This window comes from Podarcis melisellensis, assembly GCF_964234715.1.
Source record: "Podarcis melisellensis genome assembly, chromosome: 16".
NCBI classification, from domain to species: Eukaryota; Metazoa; Chordata; class Lepidosauria; order Squamata; family Lacertidae; genus Podarcis; species Podarcis melisellensis.
Window position 1 is genome coordinate 12,949,315 of NC_138533.1, and position 21,179 is coordinate 12,970,493.

Sequence of the window (21,179 nt, forward strand, 5' to 3'; positions counted from 1 at the left end):
TGCAAAACAGGCACATTTAATTCTGATTGCTAATAAATGATAAGAATACGTTCGAACATATGGCATTTGCACTATTTATATTAATGTTTAAGTTTAAAACAAGATGGACGCAGTAGTCTTTATTGCCAGCTGGCAAGGGATTTCTGTGGTTTTTAGTCATTTTTATTAGCATTATTTCATTTCCCTCTTTTTTCTGTGACCATTGCAAATAAATTACTACTGATGGTGATAATCAATTATAATTAATAATAATAATGTCAGGTGACGTTTAAAATGCATAGGAAGGCCCACAACCAAGCTTCCCTCCCCCCACCAACCAGCCTGTCCCTCCCCCCTCCCCATTTTCAACCCCTCCCCACCCCCTTTCTACGGGGCCGAAGTTGCTGATGCTGATCAAGCCCGTTTCACAATGAATGCAAGCGCTTCCCTGAGTCACGTGCTGCCTTCCTGCGTCACCTTCGCCGGGAGAGCCGGGCCGGCGTCTCATTGGCTGCCGATGATGTCACCCTACAACCCTTCCTCCTCTCTGCCCCCTCCCATCCCGCTTCCCTCTCCTGCTCCCATCAAAAGCGTCCCCAGCACCAGAGCCAAGGAGGGGGGAAAACATAACAACAGGAAGGAAAGCAAGACAAAGCGGGCTGAGGGGGAAAGAGGGCTGGATGCGGGGTGATCAGCAGCAAGGCAGACCTGGGATAACCCGGAGGGTGCAAAGGTGTCAGAAGTCAAGGACCAACAAATCCAGATTCCTGCTGGGTTTCAAACGTCACCTTCTCTCCCCTATCCCAGCCTCACCAAAAAGGCATCTCCGCCCTCCCCCCTCTTTTCACGACCTCCAAAAACATCCTCATGGATTTCAGGCTTAGACTGTAATGCAGGTGAGTGGATCTGCTTCTGAAACGGAAGGTTTTATTTTTATTTTTAATTTTGCAACAGGGGACTTACTGGGTGTCTTGCGATGGTTAAACACCTGGAAATATGGATTTGCGTTAAGTTAATGGAGGGAGGGGGAATGGCTGTATTGGGGGGGGGGGGTTGAGAACAGAGGGACGATGTAGCAAACGAGCCTCCCTTTCCCGTCCTTGAAGGCACTGTTTGCAGGGGGTGTGCACGCACCTTCGCAACAAAAGAGGGGCAGCGTTTGCTGAAGGGATCGGGCGCCCCAGATTTCGACAACATGAAAGGCGAGAGAGAAAATGTGTTGTTTATTTCTTGATGGGAAAGAGAGGGTGATGAGTTCTTGTTTGCTCCGCGCGCCCCCCCCCCAAGGTGGCAATAAAAAGAGTGGGCGTTTGTTTGTGGTGGCTGTCGCCTCGGTTTGTTGTGACAGATCATTCTTTTGGGGGGTGCGTAGGAGGTGGGGAGAGGCTGGCAGGCTGATGCCGAGAGGGTGGAGGTGCCACCGGGAGCTGGAAAAGTGTGTTTGCTGTGCGGGGCGGGGGGGGGGGGAGGAGGTGGATTTCAAGGAGAGACGACCAATGTTTTTTTTCCTTGCAAGCATCAACACAAGAGGTTATAAGAGGATCTGGTGTGTGTGTCTGTGTGCACCCAGAGTTCTCCCCTTACAGGTACCCTTAAAGTCTCCTGACTGCTAGGATGACATTCGGGGATATTTTAAGCCGGTGATGCCATGGTGGTTATGGGGACACCGGCGGGCTTTATATAGAGACGGGTGAAAACTGCGGGTGGAAATGGGGCACACGCCGACACGTGTGCCTGGGCTCACATGCAGAGGCAGACACGCAGACACAGAGCTTTCCTTTGTCGAAACACAAGGCAGTTAGAGAATCTGCTTTGCCTGCAGAAAATCCTAGGTTCAATTATGGTCGGCATATCCAGGTCTGAAACCTGTCTGAAACCCTGGAGACCTGCTGCCTGCCAGTACAAAACAACATTGAGCTAGACGGACTTTCTGTGCTCCTATTTAATGAGTTCTTTTCCTCAGAACCATGAGGACTAGAATCCTGCTTGGCTTTTAAGGAAGGGCCGCAGCTCAGTGGTGGAGCATTTGCTTTGCAGGCAGAAAGTCCCCAGTTCATTCCTTGATGGCATTTCCAAGTGTGGCTAGGAGAGACTATCTGAAACCTTGGATTGCCTGGTGCAGACAATATTGAGCTAGATGGAGCAAGGATTTTGTATAAGTCAAGTTTCCCGTGTTCCCAAGTATGTAGAAAGATATGCATCAGTGGGAAGGCCAATGAGCCCAGAGACACGCGGGATGTAGGCAAAGGTTAATTAAACACCCAATTCATATAGTATAAATTGCACAGACAGAACTGAGGTGCATATCACATAGTGCTTAGGATCCACTGTGTGCCACCTGTGCAACACACCTGTGCAATACACCAACACCAGGTGAACAAACAGTATTGCACAGGAGATACCCGTTTGTCATAGAATCGTAGAATTGGAAGGGACCACAAGGTTCATGCAGTCCAGTCTAACCCCTTGCAATGCAGGAATCTTCTGCCCGATGTGGGGCTCAAACCCACAGCCCTGAGATTAAGAATCTCATGCTGTACAAACTGAGCTATACCAGGCCTCCCCCCCCATTGTTTCAACTAAAATGTATGTCCTCTTTAAAAAAGAAATCTGAGCAGGCAAAGGGTCATGGCAAAGTCCTCAGACCTCCTTTGCCATGAGACAGCAAGCCCTTCTCTCTCAGACTCAGTCCTCCTGTCTGCAATATGGGGAGAATAACACTGACCTGCCTCACAAGGTTTTTACAAAGGTTAGAATGGAATGTATGCAAATACTCAAAAACGACGTAGAAATTTTCTCATTGTCATTATCTAATAACAAGCGGAAAACTGGAAAAATACTACTTGCATAATTATTTCATATTAACTCCCTTCTTGGCAACATGAATATGTACTGTACTTTGTGTTCAGAATTACCTCCTAGGAGGGGTAGATTTAGGGCACTGGAGCCACAGGGCACTTTGTAGGACAAGGGGGATGGTTAGAGCAGCTGTCTTGCATGCAGAAGGTCTCAATCCTAAATGGCATCTTCTTCGAAACCCCAGAGGAGCCACTGCAGGCCCATATAGATATAGACCAGGGGCAACCTAAATGGGCCCCATCAACTCCCACCTGCCCCACCAGCATAGCCGGTGGTCTGGGATCATGGGAATTTTAGTCTGACAACAAGTGGAGGGCACCAAGTTGGCTACTACTGGTGTTAAAGCAGTGCCCACCCCCACAGCCCTTGCGCTTTCTGACTCCCTTGTGTCCAAACTGTTGTAAAGAATCTCAACTTTCTTAGATATGCATAGCCAAAACTTGGTCACGCGCTGCCAAATCTGCAGTTGTGGCTGCAAAGAAGGTTTTCTCGTGACCCACAGATTAGGTTTTGCTGTTACTTCTAGTGAGTTGACTCCGAAAGCCACTTCACATGTGCCAGAGGAGGACAAGTGTCTGAGGATGCCTCTGCATGTGTGAATGAGCCACTAACAGAAGAAACTTGAGCATTGTGCTCTGTTGGACAGAATGCCAGTTTAAGTGTTTTGCTGCCAGTCTCCAACTCTTGGGAAGATATGAGTGCTGGTGAATGCATGCTGCCAACCAATATTGAAAGGTGTGCGGACAACCCTCACCTTGGGTGAGTGGGGCTGATGTTCTGAATGGGTGCACATGAAGGCCTTTGCTCCCTTCGGGAAGTAAACCAAGGCTGGATCCCAGCTGTAGCTGCGTTTGGCTTTTTGGATACAAGGCTGATGAAATGAAGCCAGAGGCAGAGGGTGTGAAGACAAATATCCATCAATGTGTTCCAGAAATCATGATGCAAGGAAAAGGGAGTTGTGTACAGTTGGGGAGAGCTACCTGTTACTTTTTTGGGGGGTGGGGTGGGGAAGTGGGCCGTGGAAGCAATCTCAGTGCCCTCTGCATATTTGCTGGACTACAACTCCCATGAGTCTTCATCATGGACTGTGGTGGTGCTGACGAGAGTTGCTTTGCACGGCAGAGAGTTCAATCCCTGGTGGCTCTACATAAAAAGAAGGCAAGGGGAAATATATTTCCATGCCTTAAGATCCTGGAGAGATGCTGCCAGTCAGTGTGGGCTGCACTAGGCTAAATGGACAAATAGTCTGATACAAGATATAAGGCGGCTTTCCATGTTCTGTGGGAAAGTTTGCCCGTAGCTGTACATACACAGGCTGTTGAAAACAACAGCAACCGCCCATCACATCGATTGCAGCACAACCTTGTAAGGTAGACCGGGATTATTGCGCACTTGCTGCAGATGGGAGGACTGCAAGAACCAGGGGGAAGTTCCCCAATGTGCCAAAATTGGAATCAAAGGCTTTGGGTGATTCATACGAATTAATCCCAGCCAGCCTCACATCCTTTCCTGTTGTTACCAGATGAGACATTGCAAATGCCGATTGGAACTCTGCGTTCCGCCCATCAGCATGTTTCGGGAGGCGGCAGGGAGCACCCTCAGGCCCAGGGACATGTGGAATCCCCTCGAGGCCTCTCCCCCTCCTCGTCTCCCCCCCCCGCACACACCCTGCATATCTAGGGCCAAGTGGTGAGCTCATGGTGTGGGGTGAAACCCGAGGAGACAGATGCCCTCATTGGGCACTGCCAGGCTATGAGCTCAGGAGGGTATTTTTAGAGGCAGCACACAACTTCATTCGGTGGAGGAGAGATCTGAACGGCAGCCCAAAAGGAAGTGAACAGACACTGCAGGGGGACCACCAGCCACGTCAGGGTGAGTGTTTGTGGGGGGGGGGGACCTCGTCTTTCTTTCTTTCTTTCTTTCAAATGCATTTGGAGAGTGTACACCGGCCCAAGCTGGAAAGGGAGGTGCACGCATTGCTGAGTGTGCAGATGTGTGTACACACACACACATGCAAACAGCCGTTTTGTGCGTCCACAAAGCGGCGGGCGCCCGTCTGCGTGTGCAAATCTGATTCAGGCAGGAGGGAAGGAAGCGATGTGTCGGAGGGCTTTGGAATTCCCTGAAGGCAAAGCAGGCTGAGCTTCAGGGCTGAGCAGAGGAATGGAAATCCCCACCGGTGTGTAGTGAGCATGGGTGTTGGTTGTGTAGAAAGCAATGCCAGGGGGAGGCGGTGTGCACAGACCAGAGAGGGTGCATGCTTGAATGGCTAGATTGTGCAATGGAGAGCCTGTGTGCAGCTAAATTGTCTGGTGTATGTGTGCGCATAAACTGCTTTGAGCACACGGTGTTTGCAGGAAATGTGGCGTGTTAATAAACTGACCATGACACTGTGTGTGTGTGTGTCCCAGTGTTAGAGCATCTGCCTTTCATGCCAAAGGTCCGTAGTTTAATTCCTGGCACTTCCAGGTACAGCTGAAACCCTGGACAGCTGCTGCCAGTCAGTGTAGGTGATACTGAACTGGATGGGCCAATGTTCTGACTCTTTGTGAAGCAGCCTCCTCTGTGTATATGTGGGTGAGAGAGAGACAGAGAGAGAGAGTGAGTGTGCAAGTGTACCGTATATGTGCCACAAAGCACGGAGGCACGTGCAGAACACTGTACTTCGCACGAGGGAGTTTTCGCTGGCGAGGAGCGTTCTTTGGGGGATGCTTGCATTACTTATTCTTATAACGATTAATTACTGTAGCCCCATCAATGTCAAGCACACTTTACATAGTTTCCCAGGAAAGAGAGAGGCAGAGGTCCCTGCCCTCAAGGAGACCACAGTGCAAATGCTTCCGGTGGGGGAAATCAGCATTCAGGCAATTTCATAACGGGAGCATTACGTTATTGGGGTGGGCGAGCTATTTGCGGAGCAGAATTCCTCGCTACTTTGGTAAGGGGAGGCTGAGAAGGGAGAGCTACTTCCTAAGGCCCTCCCCGCTGCAAGATCTCATGGGAGATGTTGGGGGTCTAGAATGACAGGCTGCTCCAGGGTGGAATGGGGAAGCAGTGAGAGAAAAAAGCAGAGAGGTTTAAAAAGGTGAGGCAGCAGTTGATGGGAAAGGCTTCTGCTTGCAATCCTGCCTCTCAGAGCAACTGTCCAGATCAGGTGTGGAGACTTCTGTATGTCACTAAACTACAACTCCCATCATCCCTTGCCATCAGCCATGCTGGCAGGGGCTGATGGGAGCTGTGGTTCAGCAACATCTGGAAGGCCAAAGGTTCCCCACACTTGAGCTACATGGATAAACAGCCTGGCTGGTTATAAGGCAGGCTTCGCCAACCTGGTGCCCCTTCCAGATGTTCTGAGCTGCGACTACTGGCTGCGTTGGCTGGGGCTGACGGGTGTTGCTTTCAAACGACAACATCTGGTTGGTGCCAGATCGGTGGAGATTGTCTTACAGATATCTGCCAGAGATAATCAGGGTAGTATAAGGAGAAGCAAGAACAAAGTACAGTGGTACCTCGGGTTAAGTACTTAATTCGTTTCGGAGGTCCGTACTTAACCTGAAAACTGTTCTTAACCTGAAGCACCACTTTAGCTAATGGGGCCTCCCGCTGCTACCGTGCCGCCGGAGCACGATTTCTGTTCACATCCTGAAGCAAAGTCCTTAACCTGAAGCACTATTTCTGGGTTAGCAGAGTCTGTAACCTGAAGCGTATGTATACCGAGGTACTACTGTAGTGGAACAGGGCAGGGCTAACCCTTAGCCAGGAATTTTGCAGGAAGGAGTTGTGATAAACCTTGCAAACCAGCCAGAGCATAAATACAGATTGCCCTACTCCAGCCGAAAAAGTTATTTCATTGTCTTGCTTCCTATGAACTAGAATCTTGCCTGCCCATTTTTGCTTATTATCTCTGCAACAGCTAGATAGAGACGGAATGTGTTTAGCTTTTTTTAGCAGCAGCTGAACAAAAGAGCCAGGGTGCTGTAAAGGTTAAGAGTGTCTGATCCACACTCTGACATGATGCTCACTGAGTGGCTGTGGGTCATTCCCTGGCTATGCACCCATTGTGCATTTAAAGGACCTGGTTTCCCCAAAAAGAACCCTGGGAACTGTAGTTTACCCCTCGCAGAGCTACTATTCCCAGCATCGTTAAGAAACTACAGTTCTCACGATCCTTTGCGTGCTTTAAATGTACGCTGTGTACGCAGTCGCTGTCTCTCACCCTAACCCACCTCGCAGGGTTGTTGTGAGAATAAAAATGGGGAGGGGGAGAATCACCTGCATCACCTTGAGCTCCTCTGAAGAAAGGTGGGGTTGAAATGCAATGAATAAATAAGTCAGGGAGAGGGGATTAGAATATCCAATTGGTGGACAGTCTCCCCCCCCCCCCAATCGTCCAAGGCAGTGTGGTGATGCAATTCCTTTTTCTGCAACCGAGGGCGGAGCTTTCTCCCCCTCTAGATCCCCAAGTCCTGCACTCGGCTGTCGCGCGCAATCGCCCCTCGCTTGCCGGGCACACGGTTGATGGAAATAACAGCGCTGTCGCCCCAGATTAGTGTCGCTGGGCTGTGTGGCTGTTCTGCAAAAAGAACCTCCGGGAGAAGGAGACTTTTGTGCTGGCTGAGTGTGTGGGCGGGGACGCAGGCAAGCCAAGATTATAATTCCTAGGTTTTTTTAAAAAATTATTTTAAAGGGGTGGCAGAAGATAGGAGCAGAACCACGGGGTTTTGGCTGCAGATGGGTATATATGGGTCACTAGGAAATAGGGGTCTTTGGGACTGTGGGATGTGGAAGAGGGAGAGGCGAGGAGCAGGCAGAGGAAATCCGGGGTGTTTGCAAGGGGGGGGGATTTTGTTTTCTGCATGCACGTGTTACACGAATCAAACATGCACACAAGCTGTGAGTCCTGTATCGCAGGGATTTGGACTGTATGACTTTTGGGGATCCCTTGCAGGTGGTGGATGAAGGAGGGGGTAGAGATTTGGAGAGGGAGGGACCCATAGATCTGGGGCAGATCTCGCTGCTTTCCACCCAGAAGTGTGCAGGTTCAGTGTCTGCACCTACAGCTAAAACAGAGGTGGGAAAATTCATTCAGCCCAAGAGCCAGGAAGGTTTCTGGGGGCTGCATGCCAGTGGTGGGAGGGGCCAGAGGCAAAAGTGGGCGGGGCAACAAATGCACAGGTAACTTTTGTACAAATTTCTACACTCAGTCACGCATCCTCCATCCAAGCAACCAAAAGGCATGATCAGAGTTCAGGGACCAATCCCAGCCAGGCAGAAACACTTCAGGAGGGTGTGGAGCAGGCATTGGCCCTCCAGATGTTTTGGGACTACAACTCCCATCATCCCTAGCTAACAGGACCAGTGGTCAGGGATGATGGGAATTGTAGTCCAAAAACATCTGGAGGGCGAGTTTGCCTATGCCTGGTGTGGAGGGAGGGCCATTGAGGGGTGTGGCCTGGGGAGAGGGGGTGTGGCTTCAAGAACCTGGCAAAATCATCCATTAGCATATAAGCTACTACAGTGTCAACCACACAGTGTTTCTCAAACTTCGGTCCCCGGCTGTTGTTGGACTACAACTCCCATCATCCCTGACCATTGGTCCTGCTAGCCAAGGATAAGCTGAGCCTGGCAGGTAAGCTAAGCCTGGCAGGAGAGCTTACTCTATGGTCTTAACCCTTTCATGCATTAATTAAACTTAAGCATGTTGGTTATATGAGGTTGATTATTCCACAGTTTGGAGGTTGAGGGAGTGCAGCACAGGCATCAGGGCAGAGACAGCCTTCCCTAAGCTGGCACCCTCCAGATGCTGTTGGACTACAACTCCCAACAGCCCTGCCTGCAAGGCAAGAGGCTGGGAATGTTGGGAGTCGTGGTCTGACAACATCTGGAGGGCTAAAGGTTGGGAAAGGCTGCTGTGCAGCAGCCACACACAAACCCAGAGAGAGATAGAGTTCTTAATTTTTGTTTGTCTCTGTTTTAGCTTCTTCCTCCGCAGTCCCAGGCGCCTTGTTCCCCAGGCGGCACGCAGCGAAAGGGTTTCTTAGCAAGCCTGGCAAACATCACAAGGCTGCTGTGGTCCTTGGTGTCTCGATCAAACGCTCACACACACAAGCCACACACACAGAGCCCTTGAGCGGCTTCTGCCCTTCAGAACAGAGGCTGCCTCCCTCCATCCCAGAAGTGTGAAAAATGCTTGCAGAGGAGGGTGTTGCTGGGCACGTGCTCACACCCTCAATGCCCACAGCCCCCCAAAAAGCAGAGTGCTTTTCTTATTATTATTCTCCCTCCCTCCCCCCCCCTCTCTCTCTGTGTGTGTGTGTTGGAAGATGCGATTTTGGAAGAGGATGGCTAATCCCTCCTTGGCACGGAACCTAGCGCCTTTGAATCTTTTTCCAAGTCCCTGCAGGGAAATGTGGCAGGGAGCTGTATTTTTCTCGATAACACGGCTTTAATGGGGATGGGGTGGGGTGGGGGGAGATGCATCAAGAAAGCTGGGGGGGGGGGGAGAAAGAGAAAGGAGGCTGATCCGGGATCTCCTCCTCCTGTTCCAGCAGCACATGAAGTGCTGGAAAGATCTGAGGGTGGGGGAGTTAACATGTTTGTCTCCCATCAGAAAGCCTTTTTCTAAACCTGACCCAATTTATATCTACTGAGAGAGGATGTTTTTAAAAGGAAGAGGGGGAAATAAGGAATTTAGTTAAGCGTTCCTTGGCTCTTAGTGGCATTCTCCTGCCCCCACACCCACAGTTTTTAACCACAAATGAAATTAGATGCTGCTTGATTGTAAAATCACCATCAACATCAAATGGTAGAATTGACAGAAGGGGCCCCAGGGTCATCTAGCCCAACCCCCTGCCGTTCATTATTATCATGAATGATCATGTAAAAGCAGGGTGAATATACCAAGTGAAAGGATTTAAACATAAACAGAGGCAGAAGGAGGTCATTAATTGATCGAAACCCACTTTCCACCAATTAATGACTACCTCTCAGTTTTCCCATGTGTAAAATTGGAATGAAATAGTGGGCAAGCTTCACCGCTTTGTGAGGGCAGATGCAGCAAGGATTTCGTCAGCACATACAGCGTGGGTGTACCCCACGGTAAAAAGAAAAGATGAAAGGACGGAAGGAAGGAATTTTAAGATATACCAGGGATGATGGCTAGAGCTGGCCAAGCAAGTAGCATGTAGAGCTAAGTCATAAGCCCACAATTCCAGACAAGTGCACAACACACAAGACACAGAATTTAGCAATCTAAGAATTATCAGTTTTCAAGGGTTTCTTTTTTCTTAAGACTCTGGTCCTTAAGGCTGTGATAATCATAAAGAATTTATTCGTTTATTGCATTTATATCACCATTCCCCCAAGAAGTTCAAGGCTGTGTACATGGTTCTCCCCTTCTGATCCCCACTACAACCTTGCGAGGTAGGCTGAGAGCCAGTGACTGGCCCGAGGTCCCTCAGTGGGCTTCATGGCCAAGTGGGCATCTGAATCCTGGTCTCCCCCAAGTCCGAATTCGACACCCTAACTACTACACCACACTGACTCTCTGTGTGAATAATATCTGCTGGAACCTTTTAAATTAGAGGGGCACTCATTACAATTGCTAGCAATTCAGGAAACAGAGGTCTATTCCTTTCCGCATGGTAAGCCGGCACTAGATAAGAATGCAGTGGTACCTCAGGTTAAGAACTTAATTTGTTCTGGAGGTCCGTTCTTAACCTGAAACTGTTCTTAACCTGAGGTACCACTTTAGCTAATGGGGCCTCCTCCTGCCGCCGTGCCACTGCCGTGCGATTTCTGTTCTCATCCTGAGGTAAAGTTCTTAACACGAGGTACTATTTCTGGGTTAGCGGAGTCTGTAACCTGAAGCATCTGTAACCCGAGGTACCTCTGTACGGTGAAAATAAATCAGTAAATCTGACAGAAAAGCATCACTAGAATCCCATTTCCCCCCTCCAAGGCACAATTTGTCAATTATGATTTAAGAGCTAAATGTATGCATGCAGCAAGCTATCACAACACTAAAATACATGACCAAAAAAACCAACAAACCATACCTGGATTTAGTCCAGAGAATTGGCTATCTGCTTAAATCGGGACAAAATGATGACACCTGTCTGGGGAGGGTGAGCGAAGGAGCAAAATGCCACAGGTGAGGGAAGCAGCTGTGAAGATTTCTGACACAAAGCCTCTGCCACAGTGGAGCCTTTGGCCCTCCAGATGCTGTCGGACCACATGCTTGCTAGGACTGATGGGAGTTGTAGTTCATCAACATCACTCTAGATCATTAGCCAATCAGGAAACCTGGAGTACAGCCAATCAGAGCCTGAGGAAAAACTCCCAGGCTTCTCAGGGTGCTTCTGGTGATGCACATTAATGTAATTTGAGCCTGTGGCTCTGCAGACCACCAGCTATGGCTACTGGGAGTTGTAACATCTGGAGGGCCAGAGGTTCCTCATCCATGGGCTTCGTCAGGTTTTGAATGTAAAGGAAAGCGTATGCCTGAGCATGTGCAGAGAGCTTTACTTCTTGGTGCTGAGTAACCCAAAGCCAGTTGCCTCACCCATTATCTGGAGAAAGATGGGGGCGAGAAATACACGGAGAACGTCCAGTTGCCAAAGTGCGAGACTCTTAATCTCAGGGTCATGGGTTCAAACCCCTTGTTGGGCAAAATATTCCTGCATTGCAGCGGGGTTGGGCTAGATGCCCCTCATGGTCCCTTCCAACCCTATAATTCTATGATTGTATCTCAAAAGCTTGGTAGCCTTTGCCTGCTGTGGGGAAGACCAGTCAGGTTGGCGTTCCTGGCAAGTCCCCCTGGGGAGGGCATTCCACGACTGGTGTGCCAACTCCTAGAAGGCATTCTCTGGAAGACTTTGCTACCCATGGCAGCCTTCCCTGTTTAATGCAGGGATGGAGAACCTGAAGTCCTCTCTATGTTGCCGGGATACCAGCCAGCAGGGCCAATGGATTTTCACCCAGTGTCAGATCTGGAGGGCCGCAGATTCCCCTGCCTCTCTCAAAGGCTACATGCACACTGGGACCTGCAGTCAGTGGCGTACCCACATTTTGGGGGCCCTGAAGAATGAACTGCTATGGGGTCCCCTTCGCAACCAACAACAAGGTCCAGGTAATCTTAGTTAAAAGGGTTGTTCCACAACAGTTCACCACAATTAAAAAAAAAAAAAGCCACTAAACATTCCACCTAAACATTAGGAATTCCACCTAAACATTAGGAAGAACTTCCTGACAGTAAGAGCTGTTCGACAGTGGAATTTGCTGCCAAGGAGTGTGGTGGAGTCTCCTTCTTTGGAGGTCTTTAAGCAGAGGCTTGACAACCATATGTCAGGAGTGCTCTGATGGGGTTTCCTGCTTGGCAGGGGGTTGGACTCGATGGCCCTTGTGGTCTCTTCCAACTCTATGATTCTATGATTTCATATTTTGATTAAAATTGCTCTACTAGACTATTTCACATCTCAAAGTCACTTGTGTGAATTCAAGTTATTTGCGGGGTGTGTGTGAAAATTAGGGAAATGTTATTTACATTCATGATGCGTCATAAAATGATTGTGGGTTGTGCGATTCAAATTGGGTCTACTAGACCCATTTTTTAAAAAAGCAATGCAGACTAAAGTCATTTCGGGGGGGGGGGGCTTGTATTAGAGGCCCTGAAATTTAAGCTTCATTAGTATCATAATAGATCTGCCCCTGGCTGCAGTTTGTTAGAAGCTCTGGGAATTATAGCTGTCTGAGGTGTAAACTAGAGTGCCCAGGATTATTTGAGGGGAAATAATGTGTTTGAGTGTGCGATTTCCACATTGTAATACAGTGGTACCTCAGGTTAAGTACTTAATTCATTCCGGAGGTCTGTTCTTAACGTGAAACTGTTCTTAACCTGAAGCACCACTTTAGCTAATGGGGCCTCCTGCTGCTGCTGCTGCCACGCTGCCGGAGCCCAATTTCTGTTCTCATCCTGAAGCAAAGTTCTTAACCTGAGGTACTATTTCTGGGTTAGCGGAGTCTGTAACCTGAAGCGTCTGTAACCTGAATGCATCTGTAACCTGAGGTACCACTGTATCTGGATCGTGTGGGGTGGCAGAGCTCAATGAAACCTTAGACACCCCTGGCAAAAGAAAGAAAACATGGGCGCCAACTTGCTGGAGGCTCTTCTGAGCCTGGTTTTTTGAACCGGGAAGGGCAGGGTATAAATAAAAATTTATTATTATATATTATTATCTCTCTCTCCTTTCCCCTCTCTCTTTCCCCCTGCAGTTCACCTTTCCCAATGCCTCCCTCGCCTCTGGAAGAACGGATCGGCGTGCTGCAGCGACCCAAAACTTTGGCCTTGCGCCTCAACCACAGCTTTGCCAACGGGGGCACCCCAGGCGGTGGCGAGAAGCAGCCCCCGGCGGCCTCCAGAGCGCCTGGCCAGGCCGCCCCGGCTCCCGCGAAGGCGCCCTGCGACGAGGCCGCACGCCGGGGGACGCCGGGCGTCCTGCAGCCCAACCACTCTCACACCATTGACATCAAGCTGACGGTGGGAGGCGTGCAGAGCCTGTCGCCTGAGAGGAACGTCTCCCTGCAGCTAGACCTCAAGCAGGCCGAGCCTAAGCCGAAAGGCCTCGCTGGGCCCCAGCTGAAGGTCTTCTTGCCCCAGGCGAAGCTCAAGAAGCGCTGCTTCAAGGAGAACTCCAAACCGGCGGTGCTGGACACATCCACCAGCTCCTCCTGTCTCTCCAGCCCCGCCATGCACCCCCTCAAATGTGGATGCCGCGGCTGCTGGCGCCTCATGCGCTGCGAGGACGCCGGGCCCAAGGGCGGCTTGCTCTCCCTGGGCTGCTTCTCCTGCCGCTCCAGCCTGCGCTCCCTCAGCTGCTCCAGCTGCAGCCCGCCGTCCGTCAAGAAGCTGGGGTGCCTGCCCTGCGCCCCCTCCTCGGCCCTGCGCTCCCTGGCCTGCCTGGCTTGCAACCCCTCCGTCAAGTCGGGCAGCTCCTCCTGTAGCTTCTGCAGCAGCGACCCCATCGTGGCCTACGACCCCCGGGCGGGCTCGTCCCCGGCCCCTAGCTGTGGGGACGACGATGACTACAGCGTCCGCACCATCTGGCCCGACGAGCTGGCCAAGAAAATGACACGGTCCCGGGCGCAACAGCAGCAGCAGCACGTCTCCCCGCTCATCCTGGACTGCCGCAACCTGATGGAATACACCAAGAGCCAGCTCCAGGGCGCCATGCGCTTCGGAGCAGCCGACGCAGTGGGCCGGAGGCGGCTCCAGCAAGGGAAGATGGCCATGCTGGATTTCATCTCCTCGCGGGGAGGCTGTGACGCAAGGGACTCCTCGCTGCAGCGTCTCTGGGCCAAGGAGCCCGGCGGCCGCGCCAGTCCGGAGCCTCTCCCCGCCAGCCCCCCCAAGCCCCGCAAAACGCAGCCCTCCCAGAATCTCCACCTGGTGCTGGATCTGCTCAACAAAGATGGCGGGCAGGAAGGGGTCGGCCGGAGAGGTGAGCTGGGGGTTCTAGGTGCCGACCGCTGTGGTGGCGGCAGAAATTGCATTGGTGTGTGAAAAGTTCTTTCTCCTGGGGCCGCCACCTCCCTAGTTGCCCTGAGCCTTCTGCTGGTCCGAGGGGAATGCGTTCTGGGCTAACACAGTGTCTCCCCACTTTAAAGAACTCCTGCCTCCAGACAAGAGGTTGATTATTTCTGCAAGGCTGCCGCTTATCCATCAGCCTTGAGTTTCCCTTGGGTCCTTCTTAGGCTTCCTGAGGTTATATTTTTCCTTATTACATTTTGTTCCACATTGAACTACCTGTTTCCCGGTTGGTAATAATAATAATAATTTATTATTTATAGGCCACCCATCTGATTGGGTTTCCCCAGCTACTCTGGGCGGCTCCCAACAGAATTAATGATAATAATAATAATAATAATAATAATAATAATAATAATAATAGTAATAATAATATAAAAAGCAATAAAACATCAGACATTAAAAACTTCCTTGAACAGGGCTGCCTTCACATATCTTCTAAAAGTCAGATAGTTGTTTATTTCCTTGACATCTGATGGGAGGGTGTTCCACAGGGTGGGTGCCACTACTGAGAAGGCCCTCTGCCTGGTTCCCTGTAACCTCAATCTTGCAGGGAGGGGAACCTCCAGAAGGCCCTCAGTGCTGGTCCTCAGTGTCTGGGCAGAACAATGGAGGTGGAGATGCTCCTTCAGGGCCAAGACCGTTTAGGGCTTTAAAGGTCAGCACCAACACTTTGAATTGTGCTCCGAAACAAACTGGGAGCCAAGGTAGGATGTAGACTCCCCTTGAAAGCCACAGGGAGAAAGGAAGTTTGGAGGAGAACCATAGATGCTCCCTAGAGTTCATTGGGGGAGATATGGGAAATTAAACCACAAAACATTATGTTGATAGAATGAATACAGCAGGAAGACACAACAGGGCAGTTCTTTCCATGCATGTTTTCCCTATGCCAATTGGGTTAGGTTTAAGATTTGCACCACTCCACCATCTCTTTGGTGACCTCATCCCAGCTGCATGAGCAGATGGCAAGATGCGAAGGGGGGCTTCACACCCCCCCAGTCCCCCCCACCTCACTTTTAGCACCTGTTCAAAACCCCATTGAACCAGAATGAACTCTACCCAGCTGGTAGCATGACATCATTTCTTTGACCTTCTTTCACACTTGCCCCCTCCCTTCTCCCCAGCCCCTGCAGGCCCCCACCATGGAGGGTGGGGTGTCATTTTACATAGCAGATGTTTTAGGTCAGGAAGAAGAACAAGTCCCCTCCCTTTTCGCCCCCACCTTCCTCCCACAGAAAACTGAAAAGGGGAAGGGGGTAGCCACTCCAAGTGATTTGGTTAGCACCAATTTGGAGCATACGGAGTTCCCTTATACGGAATTGGACCGCTGACCTATCTAGCTCAGTGCTGTCTGTTCTGACTGGCAGCAGCTCTTGGGGTTTCAGGCAGGGAGCTTTCCCATGCCTATCTAGAGATGTCGCTGGGGGGGGGGGGTTGAACCTGCATATAAGCAGAGGCTCTCACACCACCTTCTTCAGGGATTGTTTCTGTGAGGTGGGCACAGAAGAGATTCAGAAACTCACAACTTAGAATATTACTCTGCCACCAAATTGACCAGCTTTGGGTGTCACACAGAGCTCTTTTCCCGTGTTGTGCCTTTAGGTAATTTTATACCTTGGACTTCAGCATCTGGCTGGGATGAGGGTGGCTGGAGAGGCTCTTTGGTGCCCCAACTGCCCACCAATGGTGGCCAGTGGTCAGGGGTGATGGGAATTGTAGTGAAAAACATCTAGAGCAGGTGCAGCGGGCAAAAGGGGGAACCTTTGATGCTGATGAACTACACATCCTATCAGTGCCAGCAAGGATAGCATACGACCAGGGAAGATGCGAGTTGCAGTTCAACCACGTCTGGGGGGCTAAAGGACCCCCACACCTGATCCAGAGCGCCCCCCCATTCACTTGCTTCAAAATTAGGGAGCGCCAGCCCTGCTGTGTTTCCAGCTCCCTGTCCCCAACGCACCTTTTTCTGAGTGGGGCTCTGTGCCTACACCTCCATCCAAACCTCCCGCCTTGGCAGTGTGACTGGCAGGTCATTGGGAGGGCAGCTGCTTTGCAGGGGGAAAGTCCCTGGTTCCATCCACAGCATCTCCAGCTAGGGTTAGGAAGACCACGCCGCCCCAAAATCCTGGAGTGGTGCTGCCTGTCAGTGCAGACAATACTGAGATAGGCAATTGTCTGTCGCTGCAATCTAGTGCAAGACTTCCTGAGGATCATTTGATGCAAACGCTCCAAATAAATAAGGAAATGAGAGCAAGACGTTTTGCCCACGCTCACATCCCTGCTCAGCCAAACCTACTGATTGATTAAAACTTCGCAGCTCTAATTAAAATTGAATTATTACAATTCATTTCTTTGCTTGCTTACTTACTCAAAGCCTTTTTATCCTGCCAGAAAAGGCTCCCAGATCAGCTTACAAATGTCAATGGTAAAACAGTCCCTGCCCTCAGGCTCAATTGAGAGAGAGAGAGAGAGAGAGAGAGAGAAAGGGGGCACACACAAAAGGAAAACAGATTGGGAGGGAGGAGGAAAAAATAAAACTCAAGCACTTTTTCTGCACAATGCTTCCACTCCAGGGACTCAACCCCTTTTCTTTGTGTTTTGACCACAGGCAGTCTGATTGGGCCAGATGTTGCGGACGGGCCAGATGACTTGGGCCCCCCACTCACACCTGACCTGGAGAACGCCGAGCTGAGCCCCATTCTGCCCTTCCTGTTCCTGGGCAATGAACGAGATGCGCAGGACCTCGAACGGATGCTGAGCCTCAACGTGGGGCACGTTCTCAACGTCACCACCCACCTGCCCCTGTACCACGCCGACAGCGGGCGCCTTCGCTACAAGCGCCTCCCTGCCACCGACAACAACCGCCAGGACCTGCGCCAATACTTCGAGGAAGCTTTTGAGTTCATTGGTGAGGTCTAGTCCTGCGGCAAAATAAACGGGAGGGTGTAGCTCAGTGGCAGAGCGTCCGTCTTGCATGCAGCAGGTCCCGGGTTCAATCCCTGGCATCTCCCACTGGAATGGTCTTTTATTTGTAACCCTGATGATTCAAAGCCAGCCAGGATAGACAATAGCTAGATGGATCAAGGGGTCTGACTCTGTACAGGGCAGCTTCCTATGTTCCTCATTTCTATTTTCCTCCCAATCTGTTTCCCTTTCTAAAAAAAAACTTTGCTGCCTGTTCGCCTGGGGCCTATTCTTAACTCGCCATAGGTGAACAGGCAAGGAGCTGTGTATGAAATGGAATTTAATCCAGGAAGCATTTGTGTGCACCCCTTTCTCAGGTTAGCGTTGACGCTGTTTCTCCCCCCCCCCTTCCCTTACTCCAGAGGAGGCACACCAGAGCGGCAAAGGAGTCCTCATCCACTGCCAGGCCGGTGTCTCCCGCTCGGCCACCATCGTCATCGCCTACCTGATGAAGCACACTCTCATGACCATGGGTGACGCCTACAAATATGTCAAAGGCCGAAGGCCCATCATCTCACCCAACCTCAACTTCATGGGGCAACTGCTGGAGTTCGAAGTGGACCTCAACGCCGGCGTCACGCCCCGGATCCTCACCCCCAAGCTGGCCGGAGTGGAGACCGAAGTGTGAACAAGATGGGGGTGCAGGATGAGCTCCGTCAATCTCAGGGCTGGGAAGAAGAGGAAAGGGGGGGCGGGAGTGCAATAAGGGAACTGATGGACGGCATGTGAGGGCTGAAGCAGTGAGCAGGAATTGGGGGGGGGGGGCTTCTCAACTACTTTATTACATCCCCCCACCCACTTGAGGGAACTTTGCTTGGATACCTTTCTAAGTCCACCAACCTGAAGACGCTCAGCGTACAAGACGACAGACAACGCCAAAGATTGGCTGCGCTCCGTTCTGTAGGTACTGCTGCTGCTGCTGCCGCCATCGGAATTTCGGGGAACACTTATTTCTACAATGACTTCTGGGAAAAAACTTTCTTACCTTCGTGGGGTGGGGAATGGGTGGTGTGTGTGATCATGCTGGGTTTTAATTTATTGGGGTGGGGAGTGTGTGTGTATAAATTTGGGGCGGGGGAGTTCTCTTTGTCTTCCCCCCAGTTTTTTTGATCCAGATGCTGATATTGCCTTGCTTTCCACCACGATGGACTAATTTGGGGCTGGGGTATCCTAAGCAATTTACACGTGTGTGTGTGTGTGCAGTAATGGAAGAGGGGGTGTCCATGGGGAACATTGCGGGTGTGAAACTCCTCTCCCCCTCCCACAATTCCCACCAGATTTTAATGCTCAGGATCACAGAATCTCTTCTGGATAAGAGTGTGGGTGGAAAGAAGGAGGGGGGAGCAATTCACAATTAATCTCCCCCCTCCTTTGCTTGGGGTGTATGTGTGTTTGTGTGTGGGGGGGGAGAAGAGCCCTCAATTCTGCCCTCTCATCTAGTTATTTATTTGAACTGTACTTGCTGCTTAGACTTTTTTGACCACCAACCTGTTATGTGGCTCTTAACAAGGGTTAATACTGTGGAACTGATGATATTATGGGATGGGGGCGGGGACTGGACCCTCCTTTTCCTCCTGCCCCTTCCCTCAAACATATTGTTAAGCACTTCTCCCCCCTTTCCCCTCCCCTTCTCAGGGTTATATGATGTAACTGGAACTTGTCTTCCATTAATTAAGGGGTTCGGGGTTTTTTGACAATGGGGAAGGGATGCTGAAACTGGGGGGGGGGGAGTCCTCCTAGGACTCTCTAGCTCCCCTAAATTTTATTTTAGGTTTCTTGGGGCTGGTATGGAGTGGGTGTCGTCGTCTCCCCCCAGCTAATTTATCTTACGATGCAATATACACACAAAAATTTTGGTTGTTAATGTTAGGTGCTTTATAAAGTGTCCCCCTGCCCCCCACCTCCGGCTCCTCTTCCCGCACCGCACAAAGAGGAGACAGGGTGTGACATGCGTCCCTTCATGTCAGTGGTCTTTCAGCCGTTCCCAGTCTTTTCCCAAACAGAATTCGAACCCATCACCAGCAAGGAGCAAGTGGGGGGAGAAACGTTATGGAGGCTATGGGCCCCATCTCTCCACCAGTGAACTCGCCAATCATACAAAAGCCCAACATCCCGGTCCGTAAAGCTGTGGCACAATATTTGTTTGTTCGGGGATGGGGTAGTTTCCCTCGTAATCATCAGCATCTCATCATTTCTGTAGATGTAAAAATACATTGTGGGAGACGTTGCTCTCATCCCCAGGTTCTCGCCAATGTAGCACTCTCTGGAAGTTGCTAGACTCCAGCTCCCATCATTCCTGACCATTGGGGCTGATGGGAGTTGGAGTCCAGCAACATCCAGAGTGTCATCCCACCCATCCTCAAATACTCCCAAAATCCTAACCGGGATGGCATGGCACCCACTTGGAACTCCTAATTTTCTGGGTGGCTGGAAAAACACCCAATAGCCAAGAAGCCAGGAGATGCAATAAGGTAGCCTGTTCAACCCTCAGCTTGATGATCAGAAATTACTGGTTCAAGGACCTATTACAAGACACCATAGATGTGCCCCCCCCCGCCCACGATTAAGCGGGGGCCACATTTGACCAGACCAGAGCTCCAAACTGCCATTGAAATGTTTTTTTAAATCAATGCCCCTGGCCCCACAAAAAAAATGTTTTAAAATCCTCCAGCCCCCAAAAATTCACTTCAGCTATTGAGGTTGGGGTGATGGTGGTGGTCGCACCTAAACATGAAAGTGGGATCTGTGTCAGAATGATTGATGTTTGTGGCTGAGCTGCAGACAAATCTTCGCTCTCGCCTCTTCTGGAATGCAGAGATGCAGAAAGGCTTCTGTCTGGCTTTGGCGGCTAAGTGATGTTTGCCCAGCTGTGGAAGGGAGCAGTGCAGCTCAGTGCTTAGAGCCTTGCATGCAGAAGGTCCCAGGTTCAATCCCTGGCATCTCCAGGCAGGACTGGGACTGTCCCTTACCTGAAACCCTGGAGGGCTGCTGCCAGCTGGTGTAGACACTACTGAGCTGGATGGAGCAATGGGTCCAGTGCAGCATAAGGCTTGATGTTCCTAAGGACATCCTTTGCTCCCCCCACCCCTCCCCTGGTGCAGATCCAGAGTGGCTGGTGAATGCAACAGTTCCTCCCCCCTTTTTTCCATTTAAAGAGTTTTGTAGTGAAACTAAAATGCCCCACCCCATCCACCCGCTGGACAGGAAGCTGATGTGGTCAAGACTATAAGGTTCCCCCCTTTCCTTCCCTGCTGTGTCTTTTTGGATCTCGTCTTTGTTATTTATTGGGCCCAAGTGTGAGGCCCCAGCGTCATAATTTATTAAACGTGGTCTTTCTCTTTTTTTGTAACAAGACCCTGTCTCTCTTGAGGGTGGGAGAGGTGGGGAGATCAAGCCAATGTCTACCCAAAGATTGAATTGAGCCCTGGTGTCCCTTTCAAAGCAGAAAGAAAACCCACCGAGTTTTGAGACCTCGGAAGTCAACAGTGGCAGAGTAATACATACTTCTCTTGTGTCACCCGTTCATAATCTAAAAGGAAAGAACTGCCTCATTTCCCCCCACCAGTCTTCCCATGTGGTCGGCTGTTGCTGAACCAACTCGCCCCAGGCGAGTAGCTGTTTGCAAGCTGCCACTGAAAGTCCGCAGTGCACAAAGTGGGTCCAGCAGGAATTTGACAGGTTGATCCCCAGCACTGGGTACATTTTGCAGGATTTATCTCAGGTTAACTGAGCTGGTCACTGTCATTCTTACTTCACTGGAATGAAGGCCAGGGTGGTAGACTCTACACTAGTC

At 50.6% G+C, this 21,179-nt stretch overlaps 1 protein-coding gene across 2 annotated transcripts; it reads left to right on the forward strand.

Annotated features, from left to right (window-relative positions):
* Positions 1–549: 549 nt before the first annotated feature.
* Positions 550–20,738, forward strand: LOC309358453 (dual specificity protein phosphatase 10-like). 2 transcript variants are annotated; one of them, XM_081891570.1, is made up of 4 exons: positions 550–875; positions 13,111–14,336; positions 17,031–17,330; positions 17,749–20,738. In XM_081891570.1, the coding sequence occupies exons 2-4, from the start codon at positions 13,124–13,126 to the stop codon at positions 18,012–18,014; spliced, it is 1,779 nt and encodes a 592-aa protein (XP_081747696.1). In that variant the 5' UTR covers positions 550–875; positions 13,111–13,123; the 3' UTR covers positions 18,015–20,738. The 2 variants fall into 2 exon arrangements, with proteins under 2 accessions (XP_081747696.1, XP_081747697.1); XM_081891571.1 differs by lacking the exon at positions 550–875 and adding an exon at positions 4,580–4,710.
* Positions 20,739–21,179: the final 441 nt, after the last annotated feature.